Source organism: Octopus bimaculoides, chromosome 7 (genome assembly GCF_046866305.1).
Source record: "Octopus bimaculoides isolate indiv1 chromosome 7, ASM4686630v1, whole genome shotgun sequence".
Taxonomy (NCBI): Eukaryota; Metazoa; Mollusca; class Cephalopoda; order Octopoda; family Octopodidae; genus Octopus; species Octopus bimaculoides.
In genome coordinates, this window is record NC_142934.1 from 5,372,985 (window position 1) to 5,400,724 (window position 27,740).

At 37.0% G+C, this 27,740-nt stretch overlaps 1 protein-coding gene across 1 annotated transcript; it reads right to left on the reverse strand.

Moving 5' to 3' along the window:
- Positions 1 to 354: 354 nt before the first annotated feature.
- Positions 355 to 27,690, reverse strand: LOC106883127 (cytosolic non-specific dipeptidase). The gene is made up of 14 exons (XM_014934018.3): positions 27,639 to 27,690; positions 20,961 to 21,084; positions 19,428 to 19,598; positions 16,875 to 16,955; positions 15,780 to 15,854; positions 15,569 to 15,649; positions 14,143 to 14,216; positions 12,530 to 12,604; positions 9,340 to 9,484; positions 8,211 to 8,310; positions 6,982 to 7,153; positions 4,575 to 4,657; positions 4,274 to 4,440; positions 355 to 2,107 (listed from the first exon to the last, which is right to left on the reverse strand). The coding sequence occupies exons 1-14, from the start codon at positions 27,653 to 27,655 to the stop codon at positions 2,063 to 2,065; spliced, it is 1,410 nt and encodes a 469-aa protein (XP_014789504.1). The 5' UTR covers positions 27,656 to 27,690; the 3' UTR covers positions 355 to 2,062.
- Positions 27,691 to 27,740: the final 50 nt, after the last annotated feature.

The following is a 27,740-nucleotide window of genomic DNA, read 5'->3' on the forward strand; positions in this document are numbered from 1 at the left end:
CACCAAGTAACTTGCAAATGCAAAACACCCCTTTGGCAGCTGGGAGGAGGGAGTGAGAGGGAGACGTGGCATGGTGCCAGTTGATGAGAGATTAGAAGGATAGGGGTAGGAGTCATGCTGTAGAATAGATACATGAATCCTCCAGTTGAAAAGGAAAGGAGGATGTTTTTGTGTGCCACTGACATGGGTGCCAATTTGCATGACAGCGGCATCTGCCATGAATGTGATTTTGCTTGGCTTGATGGGTCTTCTTCTTAAGTACAACAAAATGCTATGAATGACTGTGTGATTAAAAAGTTAATTTTGCAATATGATTCCAGAAAGAAAGCAAACAAAAAAAAAAAAAAACTATTCTTTTTAAAGAAATATTTTCTTATTTATTTATTAATCAAAAATATTTTTAGGGTAATTTTTTTTCATCCCACTCCCACAGAAAAAAAAATCACATTTAAAGAGGGAAACATCAATTAAAAGTGTTAGTATTAATCAGAAACATTAATAGGAAGTGATTTAAATTGACTTCAATTTCAAAATTAGATTGCTCATTTTATATTGATTACAATTAAGAAATATTGATTTTTGCATGAATTAGCTTTGCCTTACATCTGTATTTTACTGGATGCAGCCTCCAATTTAAGTCTTAAAATCATGTGATGGAACTAAGCTTTAATATTTTCCAAAATGTTGTAATTTCAGCTTCTGTAATTTCCTCCATGGCAGAGCTACATGCAGCCCTAATGACTAGAGCAAGGCTGTGCTAGGGGACATGGAAATGTAGAGATCTCGTTTAGTCTTCATCAGTTACCTTATTTCTTATGCATTATTATGTCCTTTATTTAATGCTGTTACCTGGACTTTTCTCTAATGGCCTATCTTTTTTTTGTTTTTTACACTATGGCATTCATTTCCAAGCACTTTAGCAATTTTCAACCCTAATCTAACCACTGTTGCCATATTAGTGATGTGTTTGGCATCTATGATGGTGATTGGTGTTAGTCCAATGTTTAACCCTTTAGCATCCAAACCAGCCATATCCGGCCTCAATAGTTTACCTCTTATGTTCAAAACCAGTCAGATCCAGCCTCTTACACCCATCCTACAATATCATTCCCAATGTAAAGAGTCACATCAAATAAATCTCACAGCTATGAGAGAATGCACGATTAATCCAATCCCATGCGAACAAATAAGCATCAAATTTGGTAGAATAATCTGAAGACTAAAGGATTAAACTGCAGCGATGGAGTTTAATCTTCGTCCTTGATGTGGGCTTATTGCTTACTACCTCAAGTGCTCAACAAAAACGTAGAATTAATTATTAATTCTGTATTTGTACCACATTCATTTAATGCTGTTTTGAGGAATGTTTGAGAAAACAATTAGATACTATGTTGTAGAATTGCTACAGATGGAAGTAATCATAATTTGAAGACACAGATTAATAAAATGATGGATTATTGTAAAACCTGAGTAACAGAAGATATCCTAATGAAACTGCAGAATCTTAAACCCCTTAGCATTCAGATTACGCTGTTAAATGTAATAATTATTTATTCACATAGTTTTGAATTAATCATGCATTGTCTTGTAGGTTCAAGACTTTGATAATGTAATTGTTTATTTTTAGAATAGCATTGTAGGGTAGGTATGAGAAGCTGGATCCAGCTAGTTTGAACATTAAACAGAAAATTTGGCCAGATTTGGCTGTTTAAATGCTAAAGGGCTAGAGGAAAATGGTTGCGACAATTACAAAATAATGTTTGAAAGACTCAGGAGTTATGAAGGCATTGGTAAAGTGGCATTACAAAGGCATAAAATTCTTTCGGTCATATAACTGTTTTAGTGTCATGGTTGCTTCAAAGTTACAGAGCATCACAGTGAGTGACGGGCATGGCTAGAACTGGAGGGAAGGATAAAATGATTTGGGGGAATGTTTAGCTTTTAGAAATGTTCAGATATGGCAACTCTATTACAAACAACAACATTCTGAGCATTTGAGAGATTAGAGGAATTAACGCAAATATATGTGTATTTGACAAAGATTCACTGATTCATCATTTCTTTATAGTTTTCCAAGTTCATCAAGATAGGCAGCAAATAGTTTGGTCTGTAAATAGAGAGAAAAAAAAGAGAAAGTATATTTAAACTGTCATAATTTATACATCCTATTGAATGGGTGAAAACATGGGTATCAGACTGAAAAGCTTGATTCCCACCCATGTGGCCTTGGGTTCTGTTTCACTGTGGCAACTTAAGCAGGTGTCTTATGAGAGATCCTTAGGTCAATCAAAGCCTTGTTAGTGAATTTGGTACACAAAAACTCTCTCTATATATATATATATTTCTGAATATATATATAGCAAATGGATGTGTTATAATATTCCGCACATACAATAACAGCCACACCAACAATACAACATACCTCCATTATCAGCTGCCCCATAAATATAAATATATCAATAAATAAATATATATAAAAATAAATATATATATAAATATAAATAAATGAATTATAAGGAAAGGAAAAATTGCAGGTGTGACCAAACTAATTTATAAATAAATAAATAAATATATAGATAAAGATATAAATAAATAGATAAAGATATATATATATATATCTAGGGCAGGTAAAATCCCCAAGATATAAATATATACATATAAATAAATCAGTTCGGCAAAAGAGACCGATAGAACATGTTTTTTTTGTCTTTCCTTATGAGCTGTACTGACTCTTTGTATCGATACCAACTCCTATGTTCTCTTAGTTATTTTGCTGAGTCATTATCAAGTACACAGATACATACACGTGCTTCACACAAATAATGAATTTCATAATGATAAGCTGTGATTGGACACAATAAAATGTATACAAGACATGAGACATCATTTTTGTCATCAAGAAAATAACACCACAGATATGCTTGAGAAAGATATGTTGGGTCAAGTAAAACCAATACTGTAGCTGTGGCCAGTGCTCCTTGACTGGCCCCCATGCTGGTGGCACGTAAAAAGCACTATCCAAATGTGATCGATGCTAGGCCCACCTGACTGGCTCCTGTGCCAGTGGCACATAAAAAGCACCTGCTGCACTCTCAGAGTGGTTGGCGTTAGGAAGGGCATCCAGCTGTAGAAACCTTGCCAGATCAGATTGGAGCCTGGTGCACCCATCTGGCTCTCCAGACCTCAGTCAAACCGTCCAACCCATGCCAGCATGGAAAACGGACATTAAACCCTCCTAACCACATGGTTCTGGCACACACACACATTTATCTATCTGTTTATATACTCTTACTCTTTTACTTGTTTCAGTCATTTAACTGTGGCCATGCTGGAGCACCGCCTTTAGTCGAGCAAATTGACCCTAGGACTTATTCTTTGAGAGCCTAGTACATATTCTATCGCTCTCTTTTGCCGAACCGCTAAGTTACAGGGACGTAAACACACCAGCATCGGTTGTCAAGCGAAGTTGGGGGGGACAAACACAGACACACAAACATATATATATATATATATATATATATACACATATATACGACAGGCTTCTTTCAGTTTCCGTCTACCAAATCCACTCACAAGGCTTTGATCGGCCTAAGGCTATTATAGTAGAAGACACTTGCCCAAGGTGCCACGCAGTGAGACTGAACCCAGAACCATCTGGTTGGTAAGCAAGCTACTTACCACACAGCCACTCCTGCGCCTATGTATGTATATATCATATCATCATCATCATTTATCGTCCGTTTCCCATACTAGTATGGGTTGGGTGGTTTGACAGAAACTGGCAAAGCCAGGAGCCACACCAGGCCCTATTGTCTGTTTTTGCATGGTTTCTATGACTGGATGCTCTTCCGGAGACGTAAGCACACCAACATCGGTTGTCAAGTGATGGTGGGGCAACAAACACAGACACACACACACATATATATACACACACAACGGGCTTCTTACAGTTTACATCTACCAAATCTACTCACAAGGCTTTTGCCCAAGGTGCCATGCAGTGGCACTGAACCTGGAACCATGTGGTTGGTAAGCAAGCTACTTACCACACAGCCACTCCTGCGCCTATATATATATATATATATATATATATATATACAAATTATAAAAATTATTAAAAAAAATATACAGTACAGTACTGTTTTTACTTCGCAGATTTTCACCTATCGCAGGGGGTGTTTTGGAATGTAACCCCCACAATAGTCGAGGGATTACTGTGTATAAACAATGCGGATTCTAATTAAACAACTCAGATAATTTGTAAGACACTAACCCCTTTGATGAAATTGCTGATGTTGATTTTCTCATTCTGGGAGTGTGCCCCATCATCACAAGCACCCATAGGAAGTAGTAAAACATTTTTGTTAGTTGCTTGTTCCAAAGTGAGGGTCACTGGAATGCTACCCCCTTCACGGGTCATGTCAGGTTCTATGCCATACACTGGAGGAAGCAAAAGAGAAATTAAACTTTAGTCACAGGAAAAAATATTCTTTGTTAACAGATATTATATCATACATAAATAAGTGCATACATGTATACAGGTATAATCTACACACATGTATGTATCTCTTTACCTGTCTGACAAGCTTTTTTAGCAGCATTGTAATTCACGTGATTAAAATCACTGAGCCAAGCAGGACCACCACCACCAGTGACTCTGTAAAATAAAAAGAAAAAAAATTTCTTACAGATGGAGCTTAAGAAACTCAAAAGATGACAACCTACCCCTTTGCCTACCATGATGTCACAGGAGATGCACAGGATGTATTTCCCTGTTGTCCATACATCACATATGTCACACACTGTGAAGGTAAATGGCTTAATTGTCAGGGTTTTTGGCTCACAATCTTCAGGTCATGAGTTCAATTCCCAGCAGTGCATTGTGTCCTTGAGCAAGACACTTTATTTCCTGTTGCTCCAGCCCATTCAGCTTGTTTAACTCTTTTGATACCAACCTGCCTAAAACTGCTTCTGGTTCTGTAATACAAATGTCTTATTTTCATAAGTTCTGAATTAAAATCTTCCACCAAACCTTAGTCACAATTTATGTTTCTAACACTAGCTGAATGATAACTAAGTTATTTTACTTAAATTCTTTGTTATATTTATAGTTAATTGAAAGAAACACAGAGCATCTCAACAGAAATACAAAGTCCAGCCAAAATATTCTACATGCTTTATATTATAACTGACCAAATTTGGCCCCTCACACCTACTCTTCAATGCCATTCTAAAAATAAACTATCACATTATCAAACTCTTGAAGCTATAAAATAATTCATAATTAATTCCAGAAATCTGAATAAATAAGATTTCATTTAAGAGAATAATTATTTCTAGTCTAGAATAATTATTTCTAGTCTAGGCACAAGGCCTTGAAAATTTCTTTTGGGGAAGTGGGTTAGTCAATTATATCGACCCAGTGCGTAACTGGTACTTACTTCATCGACCCCGAAAGGATGAAAGGCTAAGTCGACCTCAGAGAAATTTGAACTCAGAACGTAGCGGCAGACGAAATACTGCTAAGCATTTCGCCCAGCATGTTAATGATTCTGCCAGCTCGCCTCCTTTAACAGAATAATCTGAAAGCTAAAAGGTTAATTGAGCTTCTCACTTGAGGTCACAATTACCCCGCCCCCCCCATGATTTCCCTGTTTCATTCTTGCATTTATTGGCACATTAGTGTATCTGATTTCAAATGCCTCTGGGGGTTTTGAAGGGTGGGGAGATGTGAAACACATCTAACCCATGCCAGCATGAAAAAATGGACATGATACAATGATGATGATCAGGTTTTATGGGAAGTGGGAACATGGCGCTGTTCTTCAGTAATTATTGTAAGTCTGATATTGTTCAGACATGGTGTTGTGAGCCCACAGAGAGCTATATTAATACTATGGTCAAACCTTTCTTTAAACAAGCACTAATTTATGTGAACAACACTTCTGAATACCCAATCATAATAAATTAAGATTACTGCACTCTGTTGATGCAGTAAAATGGTTCGTAAGAGAGCGGATACCCAGCTGTAAAAACCATCCTAAGAAAAAAGAAAATATGAAGGAACAAAGGGAGATAATGCAGGATAAAGGAGACTCTTTAGTCTAATGCAAACAACCTGCCTAGTGATGTTGGTATGATAAAATACAATGTTGAAAGGTGATAGAAAGAATATAACGGTGTAAAAAATATGCCTAAAATGATGATACACACAGCCACCAAGATGGATGATCTTTCTTGTTTCTGTATGTCTTAGATTAGGAAAAAACTATGACACGAGGCAGCACTGCATTCAACTGATACTGCTATGGAAAAACAGATGTATTGTAATGATAGTTTTCCCTCATCTAATCTAGATATTTCCAGAATAAATACACTCCAAAACAGACATTAATAGCTTTATTAAATAGCAATTCTGAGCCAACTTGTCAGCTAAACAAATGAGGAGCAACTGAAGATGTCTGCTATCATCAGAACAGCTTGGACATGTGACTCAAGCACCCAGTCCACTCTGTAAGGTGGTTAGCATTAAGAAGGGCATCCAGCTGTAGAAACCATGCCAAAAACAGTATGGAATCTGGTGTTGCTCCTGGCTGTGCCAGTTCCTACCAAGCCATCCAACCCATGCCAGCATGGAAAACACCAACCACTCAGCAGTGTCCTGGCTTAGGACGAATGTTGCTGTAATTTCGACCCAGGAGACATTGTCTCCAGCTGGCTATACGACAAGATCTGTGTCCTTATATTTTTGAACAAGGGAATCTAGATTCCTTTGTTTGAAAAAAATATATATATATATAAGGACACAGAGATCATGTTGTAAAGCCAGCTGGAGACAATCTTTACTCCAAAGTACTGTTGCTGAATATCTCTCGTGAGATTTAAAAATAGTAATTTTCAGATGGTGAAAGTGTCCAATAAAAAAATAAAGGACAAATGAGATTATCTTACAATCCTAAAACAACAAATGCTAATGCTTACCTAAATTTGTTGGGTGAGCCTCTTGTCTTGTAGCAATTCTCCAAATAGGATTTAGCCAATTTTGTCACTTCATCAGGAGTTTGGTTTGGCACTATACGAATGGAGAACTTTCCAATCACTTTTCTGGGAATAACAGTCTTTGCACCAGGTTCACTGAAAGCTCCTTCAATACCTAAGGAAAAAACAAGAAACAAAATAAAATTTGGAATAACAAAACACAATGGCTGTGTTTCATTGTATCAAAATTATCAAATTATTGAAATAAGCCATATTTGATCAGAGATGGGGATGAATAAAGTAAGATTTTTAAATAATCTAGGGTTACGATAAAGACATGAACAAATATTGTGTAAGAAAGTGCTTACTAGCAGAACTAGATGTAAAACATTTCAAAGAGTTTAAAGAGCAGGACAAAATATGGGAAACAGATGTGCAAGAGTTGGCTTCCAAGAGGAGTTAGTTCCGAAGAACAGATATTGATCATGTGATATATCTTGGTTAAGGGCTCTTAATAATACCAGTTGCATGGTTTGAGATCATATTTGCTCAGTGGTGCTGTCCACCCTACCAGCAAGGAGCATGCTAAGAGATATTGTTTCTATACAGAACCCTCTACACTCAACCTCTAAATCTCTCGTGTTCTGGCTCCAAGTGCCACACCCTGGAACACTGTCTCAGCTGGGAAGCTAAAGCACAAGGGGTGGTGTTGACACTGCACAACTAGACAAGAGTGGAGGAATCTCAAGAAGATAGATCTTGGTTAAGGGCTCTGCATACCAGTAGCAGAGTTTGATATAATACCATTTAGACCAGTCAATAGTCCAAAACCTTTATTTTTCTGTCTTATATGACAGAGTTAATTGCCTGACTTTCGAAGATGAGAAGTGGACCCTCAAGTTATAAATCCCTCTTCATTTGAGAGGGATGAGAAATGATAGTTTTTGACTTTCATGCCTTTTGCCAGAGAATTAGATGAATAAAGAGTTACAAGGCTGATGAGTAAAGCTTGGCTAATTAGGAGATTAATGTTTTATTATGTGGCTTCTACCACCAGCAAATTATATTTTAATTAATGAAAAAAGAAAGAAAAAGTGAGTTACTGATGGCTCAATCATTGGAGTTCTGGCCTTCTGACTAAACATCATAGTAAAGCTTCTTAACCACACAGCCACACCAAAATTAACAAAGTTTATAAGTACATCAATGAATATAAAGAGTAAGAGGTTTACCATGAAGTGAGAGAGATGGGTTTCGCCACCTATGCTTCAGAATTTCATCCTTTGATGAATGCATGAGTTTTTCACAGCCTATATCTTTACAGTAGTCCTCCTGTACAAAGATTAAATAAGAGAGAATCACAAAGACATGTCTACGTATATATACAAAGCAGATGGTAGAAATAAGGCCTTGTCCAGCATATTAATCCTTTTTGTGATTACGTTTCTAATGAGTTGACTGTTTTGCAATTGATGCTCAATATAATCAAGGTTTTAGAGGTAGTTAGCAAAAAATCTCTAAGTCGGAAGCAACGACAGAGTCCTTTGGCATTATGTCATGCTTGAGAAGAAGACCCATCACGCCAAGTAAAACCACAGTCATGGCAGATACCGGTGGCACATAAAGGCTCCCATTACACTCTTGGAATTGCCACTTTTAGTCAACTGTTTTAAATGTCACTTTTTGTTAATTCTTACAATTGTCACCTTTTGTCAATTCTTTCAATTGTCACTTTTTGTCAATTCTTTCAAATGTCACCTTTTGTCAATTCTTTCAAATGTCACCTTTTGTCAATTCTTTCAATTGTCACTTTTTGTCAATTCTTTCAAATGTCACCTTTTGTCAATTCTTTCAAATGTCACCTTTTGTTAATTCTTACAATTGTCACTTTTTGTCAATTCTTTCAAATGTCACCTTTTGTCAATTCTTTCAATTGTCACTTTTTGTCAATTCTTTCAAATGTCACCTTTTGTCAATTCGTTCAATTGTCACTTTTTGTCAATTCTTTCAAATGTCACCTTTTGTCAATTCTTTCAATTGTCACTTTTTGTCAATTCTTTCAATTGTCACTTTTTGTCAATTCTTTCAGTCGTCACCTTTTGTCAATACCTGAAATAATTTCCTTTTTTCAATGCCAAAGTCATATTCAAAGCTGTCATTTTTGATAACAGATTCCATTCTAAACTGGTGTCATTAATATGATAGTTTCCTACCTGGAGCAATGCATTTGCATTCACAACTACATCTAACGCTGCTTAGAAGGGCTGTTGAACTAGACTTCAGCCAAAAACCTCACAGTCAGCATATCAAGACTTTTACTTTGTCGAGACAAAAAGGAAGAGTAAAAGACATGAGACTTACCAAATCAAAATCAATATTCTCATATAAGGAATTTTCTTCTGAAGTGATTGATTTCACAGAATCATAAATTCCTGGAATCAGGATACGACCATTCAAATCAACCAAAGAATTCATCAAAAAGACAAGGTCACTCATTGCTTCATGACTGAAAATAAATAAAGGGAAGGTGGAATAAGATATTATTCTTTAGTTCTTTTTTTGAAGGGGTTGGTAAGTAAGCTACTTACCACACAGCCACTCCTGTGCCTGTGTATGTATTTGTGTGCCTGTGTTTGTTCCCCAATGCCATCATTTGACAACCGATGTTGGTGTGTTTACGTCCCCATAAATTAGCGGTTCGGCCAAAGAAACCGATAGAATAAGTAGCAGGCTTACAAAGAATAAGTCCTGGGGCTCGATTTCATCATCATCATCATCGTCGTCGTTTAACGTCCGCTTTCCATGCTAGCATGGGTTGGACGATTTGACTGAGGACTAGTGAAACCAGATGGCTATACCAGGCTCCAATCTGATTTGGCAGAGTTTCTACAGCTGGATGCCCTTCCTGTTTGACTAAAAGGCAGTGCTCCAGCATGGCCACAGTCAAATGACTGAAAGAAGTAAAAGAATAAAAGAATATCTGCTGGTTTCATGCTGATTTGATCTGTGAATTACATTAAGCACGCATACAATGATTAGGAAGAAACTAATCAAGAAAGCACTTCATTATTTACCTTCTTAACGAATGTGCTGTACTCATGCACATTTGTTTGTTTACACTTTTTTGCTCAATTGTATGGATGGACAGAGAGGTCAAAAATGCAATGGCTATATGCACAGGTGAAGCATGTGATAAAACAAGATTGCTGTTCCGAAATAGAACAATGCCTGGAAAACTACATCTGCCATCTATGTACAAAACCCAAGAATTTTTTTTTTAAATTGATGGGTTGAATATGGTAAATGCCATGATTCTGTCTGTCTTCAATAATCCCGGGTAAAAAAAAAAAAAAAAAAAAGACATGTCTGTGGAATACTCGGCCACTTATTTATTAATTCGGGAACAAGTAATTCAGTCAAGATCAAACAAGTGAATCCTCATTCATGAATGGAGGAGATCTACCACCAGAATTAGCATCACTATAAACCTAACATAAAACAGGAGATGAAAGTAATGTAAAACTACAACTCAGACTGAGATGAAACAACAAAAAAAAAGGGTTAAAGACCCCTTCCAGTCATGAACAACCATGGGATTGCACCTAGAAAGTTTCCCTCCGAGGCACAAGTCTGGGCAAAGTTGTTTATAGAAGACCAGCAGTCACCCATGCATACCAGCCTCCCCCTCTCCATGCCACCGATGTTATCCAAGGGAAAGGCAAAAGGGGCCGACACAGCTCGGCACCTGTGATGTCACAACTTATTTCTACAGCTGAGGGAACTGGAGCAGCGTGAAATAAAGTGTCTTGCTCAAGAACTAAACACACAGCCTGGTCTTGGAATTGAACTCACGACCTTCATGATTGTGACCACTGAGTCAATCACCTTTACCAAAATGGAACAGCAATAATAAATAGTAATATTAACAATACATGAAATTCCTATGCTGTTATAAGGTTACAAGGAAATTCATCAGAAGAAATGCCATTTTCAATGATCTCACCAGACATTTTCTTGATATCTAACATTGCCTATTTAGAACTTTTATGAAATCTCTTAGCATTTTGCTTTCCCCCCGAAAAAGGAAAAGAAATAAACCATGAGCAGCTGTATTACTTTCAGATTCTATTATTTGAACTTCTGCTTTGTTACACGGGAATGTGGCTTTATATAAAACATGACCTACTACTTCATAAAACATGTAAACAACCTGCTATATATAACATTTGAACTTTTATATTATTTCCGATAATAATAAGCCAGTCATTTCGACTGGGCAGGTCTATATATATATATATGCATACATATAGTTCACTCTCCTGTTAAGGTAATACCAACAAAAGAAATACTCTATCAGGTGAGAGAAAGGTATTAATACACAAAGTTCATGGTTATGAGCTATCAATAGTTTCATACACTGATGATTATCTAGGCAGGGTTTTAAAACAAACCTAGTGTCTCAAAGTAGTGTTCAGGCTCTGGGCACAGGGATTTGTAACTTGTATAGACCATGTGTGTAAAACCTGAAGGTTACTTGAAGAAACTAGATACATTTTAAAACCTGCCTAGATAATCTTCAAATTTATGAAACTTTTAGTGGCTCATACCTATAAACTGTGTATATTAAACAATATATATATATAAGATATAGAAATAAATTTATTTCTCAAATGCGTGATAATGCTATAAATAGCGTGATCAGAATAAATTATCCATACATTGCAGAAAAATACGCTACTGGCCAGCTTATATATATCATCATCGTCGTTTAACATCCACTTTCCATGCTAGCATGGGTTGGACGGTCTGACTGAGGACTGGTGAACCAGAAGGTTGCACCAGGCTCCAATCTGAGCTGGCAAAGTTTCTACAGCTGGATGCCCTTCCTAACGCCAACCACTCCGAGAGTTTAGTAGGTGCTTTTATGTGTCACCTGTACGAGGGCCAGAGTGGTTGGTGTTAGGAAGGGCATCTAGCTGTAAAACTATTGCTAGATCAGATTGGAGCCTGTTGCACTAGATCTCCAGACCGCAGTCAAACCATCCAACCCATGCCAGCTTGGAAAACGGACGTTAAATGATGATGATATATATATATATATATATATATATATATATATAGCTTCAAAAGGACTTGGTTCAACAATATGTAAATTTCAAAAGTTTAAAAACCAAAGTGACGGCACAAAGCGTTTAGGAAAGAGTGTTACATTGATGATCATAAGAACAAGGTTTCGATTCCTGGACTGAGTAGTGTGTTGTGTAAATGAGCAAAACATTTCATTTCATGTTATTCCAGTCCACTCCCCTGTAAATGAGAATGATGTCCTGCAATGGAATGGTGTCCTGTTCAGAAGGAATGTCACCATCCATTACCATGGAAACTTGGTAACTTGGCTCTTTGAGTTCTGGGACTTGAGACAGTAATTATCAGGAAATGACAGTGATGATGATGATGATGATGAAAGTTTTAAAAAATGCCATATTATCTATGTTGGTGAAGAGATACCAAATAATAATAAAATAAACAATTGAAACACAGAAGTACTTACACAGAACCACCAAACACACCGGAATGTAAATCTTTAGACGAACATTCTACTTCAACGTAGAAGTAACAAACCCCACTGAAAGAGATTAGAAATATTGCTATTTTAATTTATTGGCATCACTAATTCACGTGGTACAGATAAACATCCTATTTTCCTTAAGATATAAACTAGATATTTTGTCAATGTAAGAAAAATTTCCAAAATTTGATTTGATTGAACCAAAGATAACATTTTCATATTCTAACATCAAACATAATGCTCTGGTCTTTACAAGTCTTCTGTGAAATTTTACCAAATTGGGTGCTAGTATATCGCACCCACTTTGGGTGAATTACAACTACCTGGCATCTCTATCAGGATCATTGTCATTACATAATTGATTACACAGACACACTGAACACTTCAAAAGCAAACATGTTACAAATGACAAATTCTTAAAATACATACTGTTCACAAGAGTTTTGAGAAACAGTTATCAGTTATTTCACAAAACTTAGAAACTACATATCATCATTATCATTTAATGTCCATTTTCCATGCTGGTATGGGTTGGACGATTATCAAGCCAGAGGGCTGCACCTGTTTCTACAGCTGGATGCCCTTCTTATTGCCAACCACTTTGCAGAGTGTACTAGGGGCCTTGTTTACGTAGCACCAGTATCAGTGCTTTATACAGCACATATAAATTGTTTATATATTCTTTGAATAAATTTTACTAATGGACATTAACCCTTTCGTTACCAACCCGGCTGAAACCACCTCTGACTCTGTAGTACAAATGTCTTGTTTTCATATGTTTTGAATTAAAATCTTCCATCAAATCTTAGTCACAATTTATGTTCCTAACACTAGCTTAATGATAACTAAATCATTTTACTAAATTCTTTGTTATATTTGAAGTAATTGAAAGAAACACAGAGCTTCTCAAAATAAATACGGTAACGAAAGGGTTAAATGATAATGATGATGATGGTAATGACAAAATTCTACAATTAGTTATTCCATTCATTAATTAAAAACACCCTGAATCTTATTGAATCTATGGCCAAGATTAAAGCATCTTTCTACCTATTTATCTATCTTGAACAATACCAATGACTAATATCTGATGAATCTATCACAAAGACATTCTACTACATCAAAGGGATATTGGAAATTTTGTCATAAACATCTTTGCTGTAGGAATATTCACAGTAAGAAATATTGCTGGCATAAAATTCACCGACAAATACTGCAATACAATCCACAAGATAAGATACATTATTTGTACAGCATTGCTTGGAATTTTCATAGATTTTAAATGACTTCACCGTACTTTTGGACATTGAATAAAGATTTGCTCATTTAATGTTTTTATGAACCTTTTTATCGATTCTTTTTCAAAAATGCTGATAAAATATGCTTTTATCATTGTCCATATGGTGAATTTGTCTTGCTGTAAATTTTCTTACGGTAAATTTTCCCATGGCAAAAATGTTTACAGAAAACTTTTTGCATCATATGAATCTAATTTTGTTAATCATAAGCAAGTAAATCTTATCTTACTAGTTAAAATTACATAATTAATTAATATTTGAAAAAAATATTAAATATGGTTCATTAATTATCCTTACCGAAGTCCATAAGTCAAGCAGGGTTTATTCTTTCCAAGCCAGTAATTATCAGAGATGCAGACGAAATCAATATCCTACAAATGGAACAGAAACATGTTACTATGCATGAAAAGACAGATATCAAAGACCTACCCTGTTCTTCTAAAAAAAATCCCCATCAAAATGGAATAGTTCCAACTTATTTGGCCTTCCTGATCTGAAACTCAGCCCACATCCCCACGAAAAAATTTTCCCCACAAATTTCTTTATAATCGTAATCTATGTCATTTGAAAGGTATATATATAAAATTTCATTAAAAGATACCCATTTTCCTGAAAGTTATGAGGGAAAAAAATTCAGATTCTGTGAATTTTCCAAAACTCCTCTCCCTACCCCCTCGAAAAAAATCTTTCTCATAAATCCTTATATACACTGAATCCACCGCATCTAAGTAGTATTCTTTCAAAAGTATCAAAAGTATCTCTGGAAGTTATGAGGCAACAAAGTCAGGGGTGGGGGGTACACAACTGTAGTTTTGCCAACAAAACTATACCGTTGTTCACAGTAAAGGGCAATAACTCCAGTTGCACTAAAAAATCCCGTATCTCGGGAAGCCGTGGTCCAATTTACACGAAACTTGTTTTATGCCATTTATATTCTCATTAAAAGGGTACTTTATACTTTCAGAGTATTTTTCCATTATGCACCGGTTTGGCTGTATTAAATTACAGTCAAGCACAAATGCAAGCAAGCAATCAAGCACACAGTTTTAGTGATAGATAGATAGATAGATAGATAGATAGATAGAGAGAGAGAGAGAGAGAGAGAGAGATAGACAGACAGACAGATAGATAGATAGACAGACAGATTGATAGACAGATAGATATACTGTCTGATCTAGGTTACATCATCCATCGTATGTTATTTATTATTTCTATACATTGGTCTGTGTCAAATCTACGAAATATAGTAACAACACAATCCATGATGCTGCACTGGAATGTTAATTTACTTACTGAAAGGTGACATTTCATTCAGCCGATACTCTTACAGTCATATTTACCAAACTACATGCACAGCTCTATGTGTTGTCAGCTTTTCTAGATGTCTCTTCATTTGTCATTTCCAAATCAGCCAGAATCAATTCAACCAAGCATATTCGTCTGGTTACTAATCTCTACGTATCTGTTTAGTTTTTAACCAGTTCTTATCTACTATTTAAGCTTAACTCTATGAGTGTGTGTGTGTGTGTGTGTTTGTGTGTGTGTGTGTTAGGGTTAGTAAAAATATTGCAGCAATAAAAAAGATATATATAAAACTGCTAAAAATAACAAACAAGGATAAAAAAAAAAATAGAGATAAACTCAAAAATTTGAAGGAAATTAATAGAAGCTAAGTTGGAAAATAGGTGGTGGGGGATATGGAATAGGAAAACCATCTCCTTACCTTCAAAAAAGAATCTTTCTTTGACATTAACAGTTCTGAAAGACCAACAGAATCAGATTCTTCCATGGCTTCAAACACAAACTGGAAACAAACAAAAAAAGTAGTTATTAAGGATAGCAATACATATCAACAATAGAATTGAAGGAATAAAGGTAGATTAAAGTTTAATTAAGGTGTGAGAAAAAAAACAACAAAAAAACTAATGTCTTACTTTTAAATTGACAGGAATGTCAATTTTCTGATTTTGGAAAGCTTCAATAGTGTTCAACCAACCAAGAACTGGTCCCTGAAATTATAAAGAAATATATACATTGGAGCCTAGTGTAGCCATCTGGTTCGTCAGTCCTCAGTCAAATCGTCCAACCCATGCTAGCATGGAAAGCGGACGTTAAACAATGATACATAGTAAAGAATATGCAACAATTCAAAGAGTAAAACGGTTCCAGGTTGGATTCATCATCATCATCATCGCCACCGCTGCCACCACCACCACCACCGTTTAATGTCTGGTTTGTGCTGGCATGGGTTGGACAGTCTGAGAGAAGCTGTCCAGGCAGAAGCCTGCACCAGACTTCTGTGTCTGTTTTGGCAGGGTTTTTACAGCTGGATGTCCTTCCTAACACCAACCACCCACCCAGCAAGGGAAAAATATCATCTCCCATAGACTGTGGTTAACAAATGTTTTGTGAGTGGAAACTGGTCAGTGGAGACCGTTTGGAAGCTCATGTGTATGAATGCATGCTGCCAAATGCATGCACACACACACACACACACACACACACTGTATGTTAGCAAGGCTGATAAATCAGTGGATTAAACAAAAATACCTTGTGGTATTTAGTCGGTTAAGTTAATGTACCCTGTGAAGGTGCATGGCTTAGTGGTCAGAGGTATTTGGCTCACAATCATAAGGCTGTGAGTTCGATTCCTGGTGGCACATTGTTTCCTTGAGCAAGACACTTAATTTTCACATTGCTTCAGTCATTTCAGCTGGCAACAATGAGCTGTACCTGTAATCTAAAAGGGACCAGCCTTGTCACATCCTGTGTCACACTGAATCTCCTTGACAATTACGTTAAGGGTTCCATGCAATTTTTTGTCTACGAAATACACTCACAAGACGTTGGTTGGTCCAGTTCTATGTTAGAAAAAAAAACTACTTGCCCAAGGTGCTATGCAGTGAATCTGAACCTGATACCAGGTTGATGGGAAGCAAACTTCTCAACCAACACAACCATGCCTGCACCTCGTTTTTTTTTTAATTTCCCACAAATTCACTCATCCAGAAATGAAGTACCCAGCTTACCTTATCATCAGTTGATCCTCTCCCAAATAACTTGCCGTCAATTTCTGTTAAAACAAATGGCTCTGTATTCCAGCCATCAGACTAATAAAGAGAAAAAAAAAATTACAAATTTAGTAATTATTCAATTTCAAACAATGAAGTCATAACATTATTTACATTTGACGGATATTTGTCCTCATCTTGTTTGTTAACACAACATTTCAGCTGATATACCTTCCAGCCTTCATCAGGTGTCTTGGGGAAATTTTGAGCCTGGGTCCTCATTCCTAAGGTATTTTTCGATGTTATTATCATCATCATCATTATTATTATTATTATATTATTATTCGGTTCACTGCCTAGAATCGAACTATGGGCATATGACGTAGTGGTTAAGAGTGCGGGTTACTAACCCCAAGATTCCGAGTTTGATTCTAGGTAGTGACCTGAACGACGACGACGACAACGACAACAACAACAACATCGAAAAATACCTTAGGAATGAGAACCCAGGTTTGAAATTTCCCCAAGACACCTCATGAAGGCTGGAGGGTATATCAGCCGATACTTTGTGTTAACAAACAAGATGAGGACAAATATCCATCAAATGTAAATAATGTACATAAGTCCTCATCTCTTAAGTATAGAACTGAATGAAGTCATAAGTTAAACAGAGAAAACCAGTCACATAGCAGAAGCCTATTCCTTCATCACCATCGATGTTTAACATCCACTTTTCCATATGGAATTTGCTGAGGCAGATTTACTACAGCTGGATGCCCCTGAGAGGTAATATTTTCGCATGACTAGATACGTTTCCACGGAAGATTGGAAACGAAAGACACTGCTTACGTAACTAGGACACTTTTTTACAACTATCATGTAAGGACACATTCACACACACACGAGAGGTTTCTTTCAGTTTCCATCTACCAAATCCACTCACAAGGCTTTGGTCATCCAAGGGCTATAGAAGACACTGGTGCCTCGCAATGAAACAGAACCTGAAACCATGTGGCTAGGAAGCAAACTTCTTCACACAGCCACGGCCGCACCTACACAAAAACACACAACTTTTCATTAACTGACATAAGTTGTGCGAATTGCATATTTTGATAGACTAACTCTCTCCTCCGATAGAATCTTTCTTTTCTGTTCTTTGCTCCCAGTAAATAACAGGTTTCAAGCAGAAGCAACGAGCTTTCACTGAGTTCGTGATGAAGGCGGATAGAATCAACGACATAAGCAAAGTGTACAGATGGATGAAAAATTTCAAAAGAAACCCGCATTGAAGACATGCCACTAAAGGGGAGATAATCCATTGCGATCACATGAACCATCAGCGAATGAATAAAATTATTTGAACGGAGAGAAAAGTCACAATACAGTAGAGAAGATGGTGAAAGACTCTGGAAATTGAAAAGTATATGCAGAGTGCGTACTTCAGCAACTGACACCCAACTTCAGCGAAAGAAGTGTGGAGAGCAATGTGCAGAAATGGACGAAAATTTTCAAGTAAAAGAAATCTCCGCATTAAAGACAAGCCAGTTAAAGGGAGACAAACCACTGCGATCACTGACCTGAATGACCAGTGAATGGCTAAATTGATTTGCACGGACAGAAAAGTTACAATCTATGAACTTGCTGCACAGAACTGAACTGTGGTCACAATGCTTTACAGAAGTTGGCGGAAGACTCTAGAAATCGAAGAGTGTATGCAAAGTGAGTACCATGCAGCTAAAACCCAATTTGAGGAAGAGAAAAGGGGCAGTCTGCTCTGATCTGCCTGGAAGCGTTTGAAGTGAATGAAAACACTTTTTTACCTGATCTGGTGACAGGGAATGAAACATGAGCATATCTTTATCACCTGAGCATAAAGGCTTTGTCCCTGGAAAGGCATCACACCTCTTCTCCAAGGCCTAAGAATTTCAAGAGCCAGCAATTGGCACAGAAAGACATAGTGGCTGTCATTTTGGATGAAAAGGTGTCAGTTTCCGTGATTTTCAGGAACATGGCTTCATCATGAACAAAGGACAGTGTATTGAGGCATTGAATAAGCTTAGAGAAGCCATGAGGAAGAAGAGAATGAACAAGAATCAGGAAAACAATCAATATTTACTATGACAATGTGCAACCATACGTCTTTGGTGACAAATCAAGCAAGAGGTGAATTGGGCTGGTCAGTGGCTTCTACACGTCCGGTGCCTTCTGACTTTCACAGCTCAATCAAACCAAAGACAGTCTGAGTCTTGGGGACAATTTGATGACAAAATGAAAGTGGCTTTGAAAAAGTGGACACAACTGTATATGTTTAAATCATTTTTTAAAACAGATTCAAGAGATAGGTTCAATTCTTCTTCTTCTTCATTGACCCCCCCTCCCCCAGCATCATCATATAATGTCCATATTCCATGCTGGCATGAATTGGACAGTTTATCAGGAGCTGTCCAGACTCCAGTTGTCTGTTGTGGCATGGTTTCTATGGCTGGATGTCCTTCCTGACGCTAACCACTTTACAATGTGCTGGGTGGCATAAAATAAAGTTTAACAGAAATAAACTAAAATAAAACCAACCTTATTCGCTGGTTGTACATCAAGATGTCCATACACTACCAAGGTTTTCTTTTTAGGATCCTTACCAAGTTGTCCGAAAATCACAGGAGGAAGTTTAAGGACTTCTGAGGATGGGTGGACTTGATCTCCAAGTTCCAGTAATTCAGTTTGAATATGAAGTTTCTCCATTTCCTTTCAAATAAAATATAACACATCATTATATTAAAACACGTTTATGGTTGGAAAATATCGAGAAGTACGATTGTTAGGTCTTGTACAGTATGTCTACGATTGTGTGAAGGCAAACTTACATTTTTCTAACAAGACGAAAGTCAGAATATTTAACCCTTTAACATTCAGATTACTCTGTCAAATATAATGTTTATTTAATTCATGTTCTTTTATTCTTCTACTTGTTTCAGTCATTTGACTGCGGCCATGCTGGAGCACCGCCTTTAGTCGAACAAATCGACCCCTGGACTTATTCTTTGTAAGCCTAGTACTTATTCTATCGGTCTCTATTGTTGAACCGCTAAACTATTGGGGATGTAAACACCAGCATCGGTTGTCAAGCGATGGTGGGAGACAAATACAGAAACACACACATACATACATATATATGATGGGCTTCTTTCAGTCTTCGTCTACCAAATCCACTCACAAGGCTTTGGTTGTTGGCCCAAAGCTATAGTAGAAGACACTTGCCCAAGGTGCCACACAGTGGGACTGAACCTGGAACCATGTGGTTGGGAAGCAAGCTACTAACCACACAGCCACGTATTGTTTTGAATTATTCATTCTCTTTGTGGTTTCAAGGTTTCGATGATGTGGTTGTTTATATTTAGAATGACATTCTAGGGTAGGTGTGAGAGGTCAGATCTGGCCAGTTTTGAATATAAAACAGGGAGAATATTTTGGTAGGATACAGCTGGCTTAAACGCTAAAGGGCCAAGATGTGAATCATGCATGAGAACCCTTAGTTAAGTTTTTTTTATCCTTACAGATACTCAGACACAAATTAATCAATGGTAAAGTAAAAATGAAATATTTTCTTCAGATTTGCAGAATTAAGAAATCAGTGTAATGTGCCAAGCCTCATCAGCCATCATCCCAGTGTCCTCCCTGTGTCCAGGAGCCAGCTTACCAAGGATCTCCATTTCCTCCTTTGTTTCGCAAACTCATACAATTAGCCAAGGTCCTCTTTCTAGTCCATTCTTTGATGCCATCAATCCACAAACCTCTCTAACACCTTGCTCTTTTCCCCTCCACATTTCTCATTAGAATGGTCTTAGGAAACAACTCATTGCACAAAGTATGCTCAGAATATAATAGTTTTACTGAGTTGAGTGTCAGTATTGGGTGTATTTGGACTCAGTTTTTCTAGTATTGCAGCATTTGTTTCTCTGTATTTCTAGCTCATTCTGCTCAATCTATAAAAGATCCTCATCCCAAAGGCATTAATTTTCTATTAGATGTTTAACCTAAAGAAAACTATAAGAGTAGAAAAAAACAAAAAACAAAGAAAACAGATTCATTTAAAATAATTTCTCTTACAGCTTTTGTCCATTCAACCATTCTTCTAACTTCTGGCCTCAGTTTCACAGATGCTGACACACTAGGAATGGCCACAGCAGTGCCAAGCCGTTTAATAAAACGGTCGGCATTATCGTCAATGTACCTGAATAAGAAATTAAAACAATATATTAATGATTCTTTGAAGGCAAACAAACATCCATAGAAGTTTTCATCTCAAGATTACATTTACTGTCAGGAAATGGTCATGACTAAGCTTCTTACAGAAAAATGTGGACCAAGCAATATATTTTTTATTTATGTGTTTCAGCCAAGTGGCTGCGGTCATGCTGGTGCAAAGTTGTCAACAACCAGGTCAATCACACATTGAATGTGGATTTCTATAAAAAAACATAAATGCCTACACATGCACACACAAACTCAGTTCTATAAGTACAGATAGATATTGTCAGTGGATCACATATCCAAAAAAGACGCACACACTAAACATTAGGGCAGTAATGTCTTTACCTGATATATGCCTCCAGCCACTGGAGTCTGTGAAGTCATTGATAAAGCTAAGCGCTTTATGGATGCAAAACCATTGGTCACTCTATGACTGGAGATATTTAACTTCATGTAAATATATATATGTATTTATATTCTTTTATTCTTTTACTTTTTTTCAGTCATTTGACTGTGGCTGTGCTGGAGCATCACCTTGAAGGGGACCCAATGGACAACCAAGAATGTGGAAGTATGTGGGGGCAACGGAAGGCCCCTTCAGAACCCGCTTTAATAACCAAAAGTCCTCCTTCAACATCCCAGAGAGATGTAACACCACAACTCTAGCCAAGCATGTTTGGGCTTTGAAAGAAAGCACCTCCGATAATAGAAAGCAGCCACCATATTCTCTTCCATATCGGTTAACTCTGATGAGTGTAAAGTTATATAATCAGATTGTTACCTAACACTCCAATGTATTCTTTACACAAAACCAATTGGTAAGATCAGCCGTGATGAACATTTAATAGCATACATTTTGGATAATATATATCTATATCTATATCTATAATATATATATATATATATATACACACACAACGCACACACCTAAACAATAATAGGTTACACATGCTGAAAAAGGATAATTACAATTAGACATATAATTTAGGGCCATGGTAATTAGACCACACCAATTTGAAACCATTTAATTGGGCCACACCACTTTGAAACCATTAAAACGAACCTACTCTGAGCTATTCTTACTGAGTTTCATCTATTATGTATCATAATGAAATCATTTCCCCTTATTACGCAGTTAATACTGTGGTAAGAGAATACTTTTCAACCACATGCTTCTGGGTTCAATCCCACTGTATCACACCTTGGGCAAGTGTCTTCTGCTATAGACTCAGGCTGACCAAAGCCTTCTGAGAGGATCTGACAGACGGAAATTGAAAAGAAGCCCAATGTGTGTGTGTGTGTGTGTGTGTGTGTGTGTGTCCTTGTCTTGATATTGTGTGATTGTTGTAAACGAATCTCATTTCTTTCCAATATTCTGCAATAACACATCTGGCTGTGAGGACAAACACAAATAAAGACACACAACCCGGAGTGGTTGGCGTTAGGAAGGGCATCCAGCTGTAGAATCTCTGCCAAATCAGATTGGAGCCTGGTGTCGCCTCCTGGTCCACCAGTCCTCAGTCAAATCATCCAACCCATGCTAGCATGGAAAGCGGACGTTAAACGAGGACGATGATGATGATTACACACATGCTGCACCTCACCATCTCTTCCAACTCATGACTCCTTGCTCAGCCCATTTTGAAGCATGGCTCAGTGATAAGGGTATTTGACTCATGGTTGTAAGGCCGAAAGTTCAATTCCTGGCAGCACATTGTCTCCTTGAGCGAGACACTTTATTTCACATTGCTCCAGTCCACTCAGCTGACAAAAATGAGTTCTACCTGCATTTCAAAGGGCCAGTTTTGTCACATTCTGTGTTATGCTGAATCTCCCTGAGACCTACATTAAGGTTACGCATGTTTAATGTTGGGTTTCATGGAAGTGAGGACAAGTGATTGTGACCTTTGGCAATTTAGTTTGTTTATGTCCCTATAACTTAGGGGTTCGTCAAAAGTGACAGATGATCGTTTCAAAAAAAAAAAAAAAAAAAAGAAAGTGCGTTTTCTGATTTAGGAACAAGGTCAGTAGTCTTGAGGGGAGGAAATTAAACATTACGAAACGCCTTAAACATATTTAGTTTATTGTTTTATAATTATTTCCATCACAATACAATAAACAAATATATTTTGTAAAAAAAAAACTAGATTAAAAACAACCAAGAATTCATTCACTGAGGATATTGTCAAGCCCCTTGTATCGGTAAGTCAATATTTTGGGACCCCTAAAGCGGCAAGCTGGCAGAAACGTTAGCACGCCGGACGAAATGCTTAACGGTATTTCGTCTGCCGTTACGTTCTGAGTTCAAATTCCGCCGAGGTCGACTTTGCCTTTCATCGTTTCGGTGTCGATAAATTAAGAACCAGTTGCGTACTGGGGTCACTCTAATCGACTGCTTCCACTACCAAAAATTTCAGGCCTTGTGACTAGAGTAGAAAAGAATATTTCGGGACCCTTGTATCCCACTAGTACCGACTAGTACCCATTATTACCTTCAGAGGGATAAAAAGCAGAGTTGACCTCGGTGCGATTTGAATTCAGAACATAAAGAACTGGAAGAGATATCACAAAGCACTTTACTGATACCACGCCGAGAAAGTACCGACCACAGACAGTAAATGAACTTTAGAGCTCTTACATCAAAACTAAAATCACGTGGTTCTTTGCATGTGATTGCCAACATGCTGATCACAAGTGTCTTCTGACCTCAATTTTAAACCCTAGTCTAGGAGTGGTAGCGGTAGTGGGTCCCAAGTACGTCTACATCAGGGGGTCCCCAAACTTTTCAGGCCATCGACCTCTTCTTGGAATCATTGACGCCTCATCGATCCCTTCATGGAATCCTTGACCCCTCATCGACCCCTTCATGGAATCCTTGACCCCTCATCGATCCCTTCATGGAATCCTTGACGCCTCATCGACCCCTTCATGGAATCCTTGACGCCTCATCGACCCCTTCATGGAATCCCTGACGCCTCATCGACCCCTTCATGGAATCCTTGACCCCTCATCGACCCCCAGGCATGTACAAGAAAATAAATAATAATAAAGTAGATGTGCATTTATTGAATCCTTGAATAATCCCATCGACCACTTTGGAGATCCCCTGGTCTACATCTTGTGTCAGACATAAACTCGGTTTCAACTACATTTTTGCCAGTACTATATCTGTTTAGTGCTGAATATCATATGAACAGAAAAAACAAAACAAGAGTATTGGATACTGTAGTAGAGATTTTGATTGAGTTAAGTTGTAACTTGCTTACAGATACTGTGCACCAGGCGAAACTCAAAATGGCAAGCGACCGACCGACTAACATGCATGCATACATATCTTTTTATAATATGGCTTAGGCATAACAGTACTAATAGCTCAATATACATATGCTATAAGCCACAGAATTCCTACCACAAATCTAGTTCATGACTGGTCGTCATGTGTCCTCTTCAAATTCAGCTGTTAACACCATCAACAAAAAAACAATCTTTCATTTAGCACTTGAAAGCAAAAATATTTATATCTCCAAATTTATAATTTTCTTTGATGTATAAAGTAATATACAAAGAAATAACTGTACAACTCTAGTGAATGAGCCAAGGTAATTTTTTTGTTTAGTAAAATAAATTAGCCATTGAGAACTAATAATCAGTAATGTACTAGCTTGCTTTCAACAAAGTTATTTCAAACGAGGACTCGGAAAGTTCAAAGGTTATCAGTTATTGCTGCTAAAACCCAGATAACACTGTTCCACAGGCAGGCCTACGATTTAAAACAGTGGTTCTCAAACTTTGCAAAAAAATTTACGCACCGGTCCCCTTAGTTTTTTTTTTTTTTTCGATGATTCGCGGTCCCCTATAAAATGCAGGATAATCAACATGCAAAATATGACACATTCGTGTGCCATAATTTCCGGACTATGAACAGCACTGCCCATAGACCCGCGACCCCGAAAACCCATAATTTAATCCAGGCAATGTCCCATAGGGATACAATAAACGCATATGAATATATGGGGAATCAGTTGATCAATTGGTTATAAAAGAAATGAGAAAGGAAAAATACCGACAGCACATGCACGATCAACCGTTATACCCGCATATTTTCTATCGGTTAATCATACTTGTTGTACAAGTGTGATTAGCAAATGAGTGTGTAAGAGTGACGTGGGTTGAGGCCAACGACAGAAAAGGATGATAGCATGCAGAAAATTGAAAACCTTGAAATTTTAAAACTTAACTGTCTCAAGTCACCCCCATTTTCACGATACTTCAGCGTCCCTTCGCAGTCCCCTGGGGCAGTGCTTCTCAAACTATCTGATGTGGCGTACCGCCAATTCTTAGGCGATCTTATATCGAAATTTTGCCACATAATGAATATAATAAAAGTTGACAATTTTTTAAATCTTATATTTATCTTGTAAACAAATAATACAATATTACATAAGCAATTTATAATGTTTCTTTTCTGGAAACTCGCCGTGTACCGGCAGCTGATGGCTCGCGGACCGGCACTGGTCCGCGGACCACCACTTTGAGTAGCACCGCTCTGAGGGACCGCGGACCCCAGTTTAAGAAACACTGATTTAAAGCATCCTAGTTATAACCATCCGATCATTTTCGTGTGGTGGGGAGTATAAGACTACATTATTTAAAGCATCTTTTTCTTTTCTTAAGATGTCGAAGTAAGATTTAAAAGTGATTTGACAGCTATTTCTAGTACTTTAAACGATAACGTAGAGGCTCATTCATTATCTGTTTAAAGTGGGTGGTACATTCCTGGAATGCGGTGAAATTATTTTACAAATGATTTATATAAACAAATCGATTGACTGAAAATAGTGGAGCACCGGGGAAAATGCCTTATAAATTCAGTTTCGTTCCGCCGAGGTTAACTTCGAAGTACACAAAATATCTCACGTACAATAATCTGTCTTAAATTTAGAAAAAAGGATTATTTTTATTATTTTATCATCATTTTTATTATTACTCCACTGATGTAGACTTTGCCTTTCATCCTTTCCGGGGTTGATAAAATAAGTACCAGTCAAGTACGGGTCGATGAAATCGATTTGTCCCCGCCTCCCAAATTTCAGGTTTTGTGCCTTTAGTAGAGAGAATTATTAGGAAAATGATGAATTACACCCCCAAAATGTCCCAAAAATCGGTCAACGACCTCCAGTACAAAACAGGGACAATATGCTAGATTCAACGAATATCTACAAAACTTCTAAAGTGTCATGTTTTATTGTTTACAAAACATAATCTACAACAGCAATTAAATCAGTTTAATTAGTGTTAATAACTGACCGTTCCTTCGTTTGCTCAAAAATTATTTGCACTAAACATGTGATGGAATCTGCAAATGTCCACCAAAATTCTAAAGTATGGTGTTTTATATAAAACATCTTTGTTTATTGTTTATAAAATATATAATCGGTTTAGTTAATGATAACAGATTGGTTTCTTAATTTTCTCATAATTATTTATGCTACATGTGCAGTGGACTCCCCGAATGTATTACAAAAAAGTCGTGTGCTGTTTTCTATCAATGTTCCATAAAATATTCCAGGAGTTGACAAGATCTGGCCACGTAAAATAAAGAACTTGAGATAATTTAGGTGAAACAAAATTATATTTCGTCAGACTAACGATTATGAATTAAATATTTTATACCATAAAATAATAATTAACTCAGTTTAAATCACCTTAAGAGTCAGTCATGTAAAATAACGATTTGCTTTAAAATCGGATGGGTTGCAATTAGCCGTTTTTATGAGGTCCCGTTTGGTTGTTCTAGGAACTGGTTGTAAACATACAAATCACATAACTTTACCAAAAAGATTCTAGCTGTGAGAAATCTTCCCCATTATTTTATTATGTTTTGTATGTCCCGGTCAGAACCTGGGTAGATTTTCTCAGATACCCATAAATACATTAGATTATAAAAGCATTAGATTAAGATTTCTTATAAATGTTTGTAATTAATTTTTATCTTGTTAAAAGAAAAAAATTCAAATATTTTTCAATGCGATATTCAAAACGAAAACATAAAACTGAAAGGAATATTAAAGTCAGAGGGCGGTTAAAAAGTCTCAATTAAATGAATAAAGGCAGACCCTGATATAATAATGAATAGCAACTTGCTGGGACAAGGACTGACCTTGGGCCCTAAAAAACATAAACTGAAGTAACCATCAAATGGTTGCTGATATTTTAAAAATAGTAGCAGAATCTCTATCGCATTAAGAAAATAAGACCGAAGACATTGGACCATGTAGTCATGTAAACAACGTAAACCAATAAGGGAACCCTTAAGTGGTCGCACATATAAAAATAGCAGCCAAATCTCTCTCTCACAGAAAAAGACCGGGCACATCGGACGATGTGGTCCTAAAAAAATACAAAACGAGATGGCTATGCTGGAGAGACGTGATAGTTAAGTAAATTATAATAGATCAGAGCAGAACAAACAAAATATAATAATAACATTAGTGGTGATAGTATTAGTAGATATATAACAGCCTATAAACTTACTTGAAGACACCTTCCATCGCGAACTGAACAGTAACAAAACCGCGAACGAAGTGCGGAGCGACAGCTGAAAAATGAAAGTGTTGAGGGCGAGAGAGAGAGAGA

Bases quoted from the DNA above. Each gene is read 5' to 3' on its own strand.
- LOC106883127 (XM_014934018.3), bottom strand. The intron at 9,485-12,529 runs GTAAGTACTTCT...ATTTATTTTCAG, and splicing joins GGTGTGTTTGGTGGTTCTGT to TCATGAAGCAATGAGTGACC. The intron at 4,658-6,981 runs GTAAGCATTAGC...TTTATTTTACAG, and splicing joins GGCTCACCCAACAAATTTAG to AGTCACTGGTGGTGGTGGTC.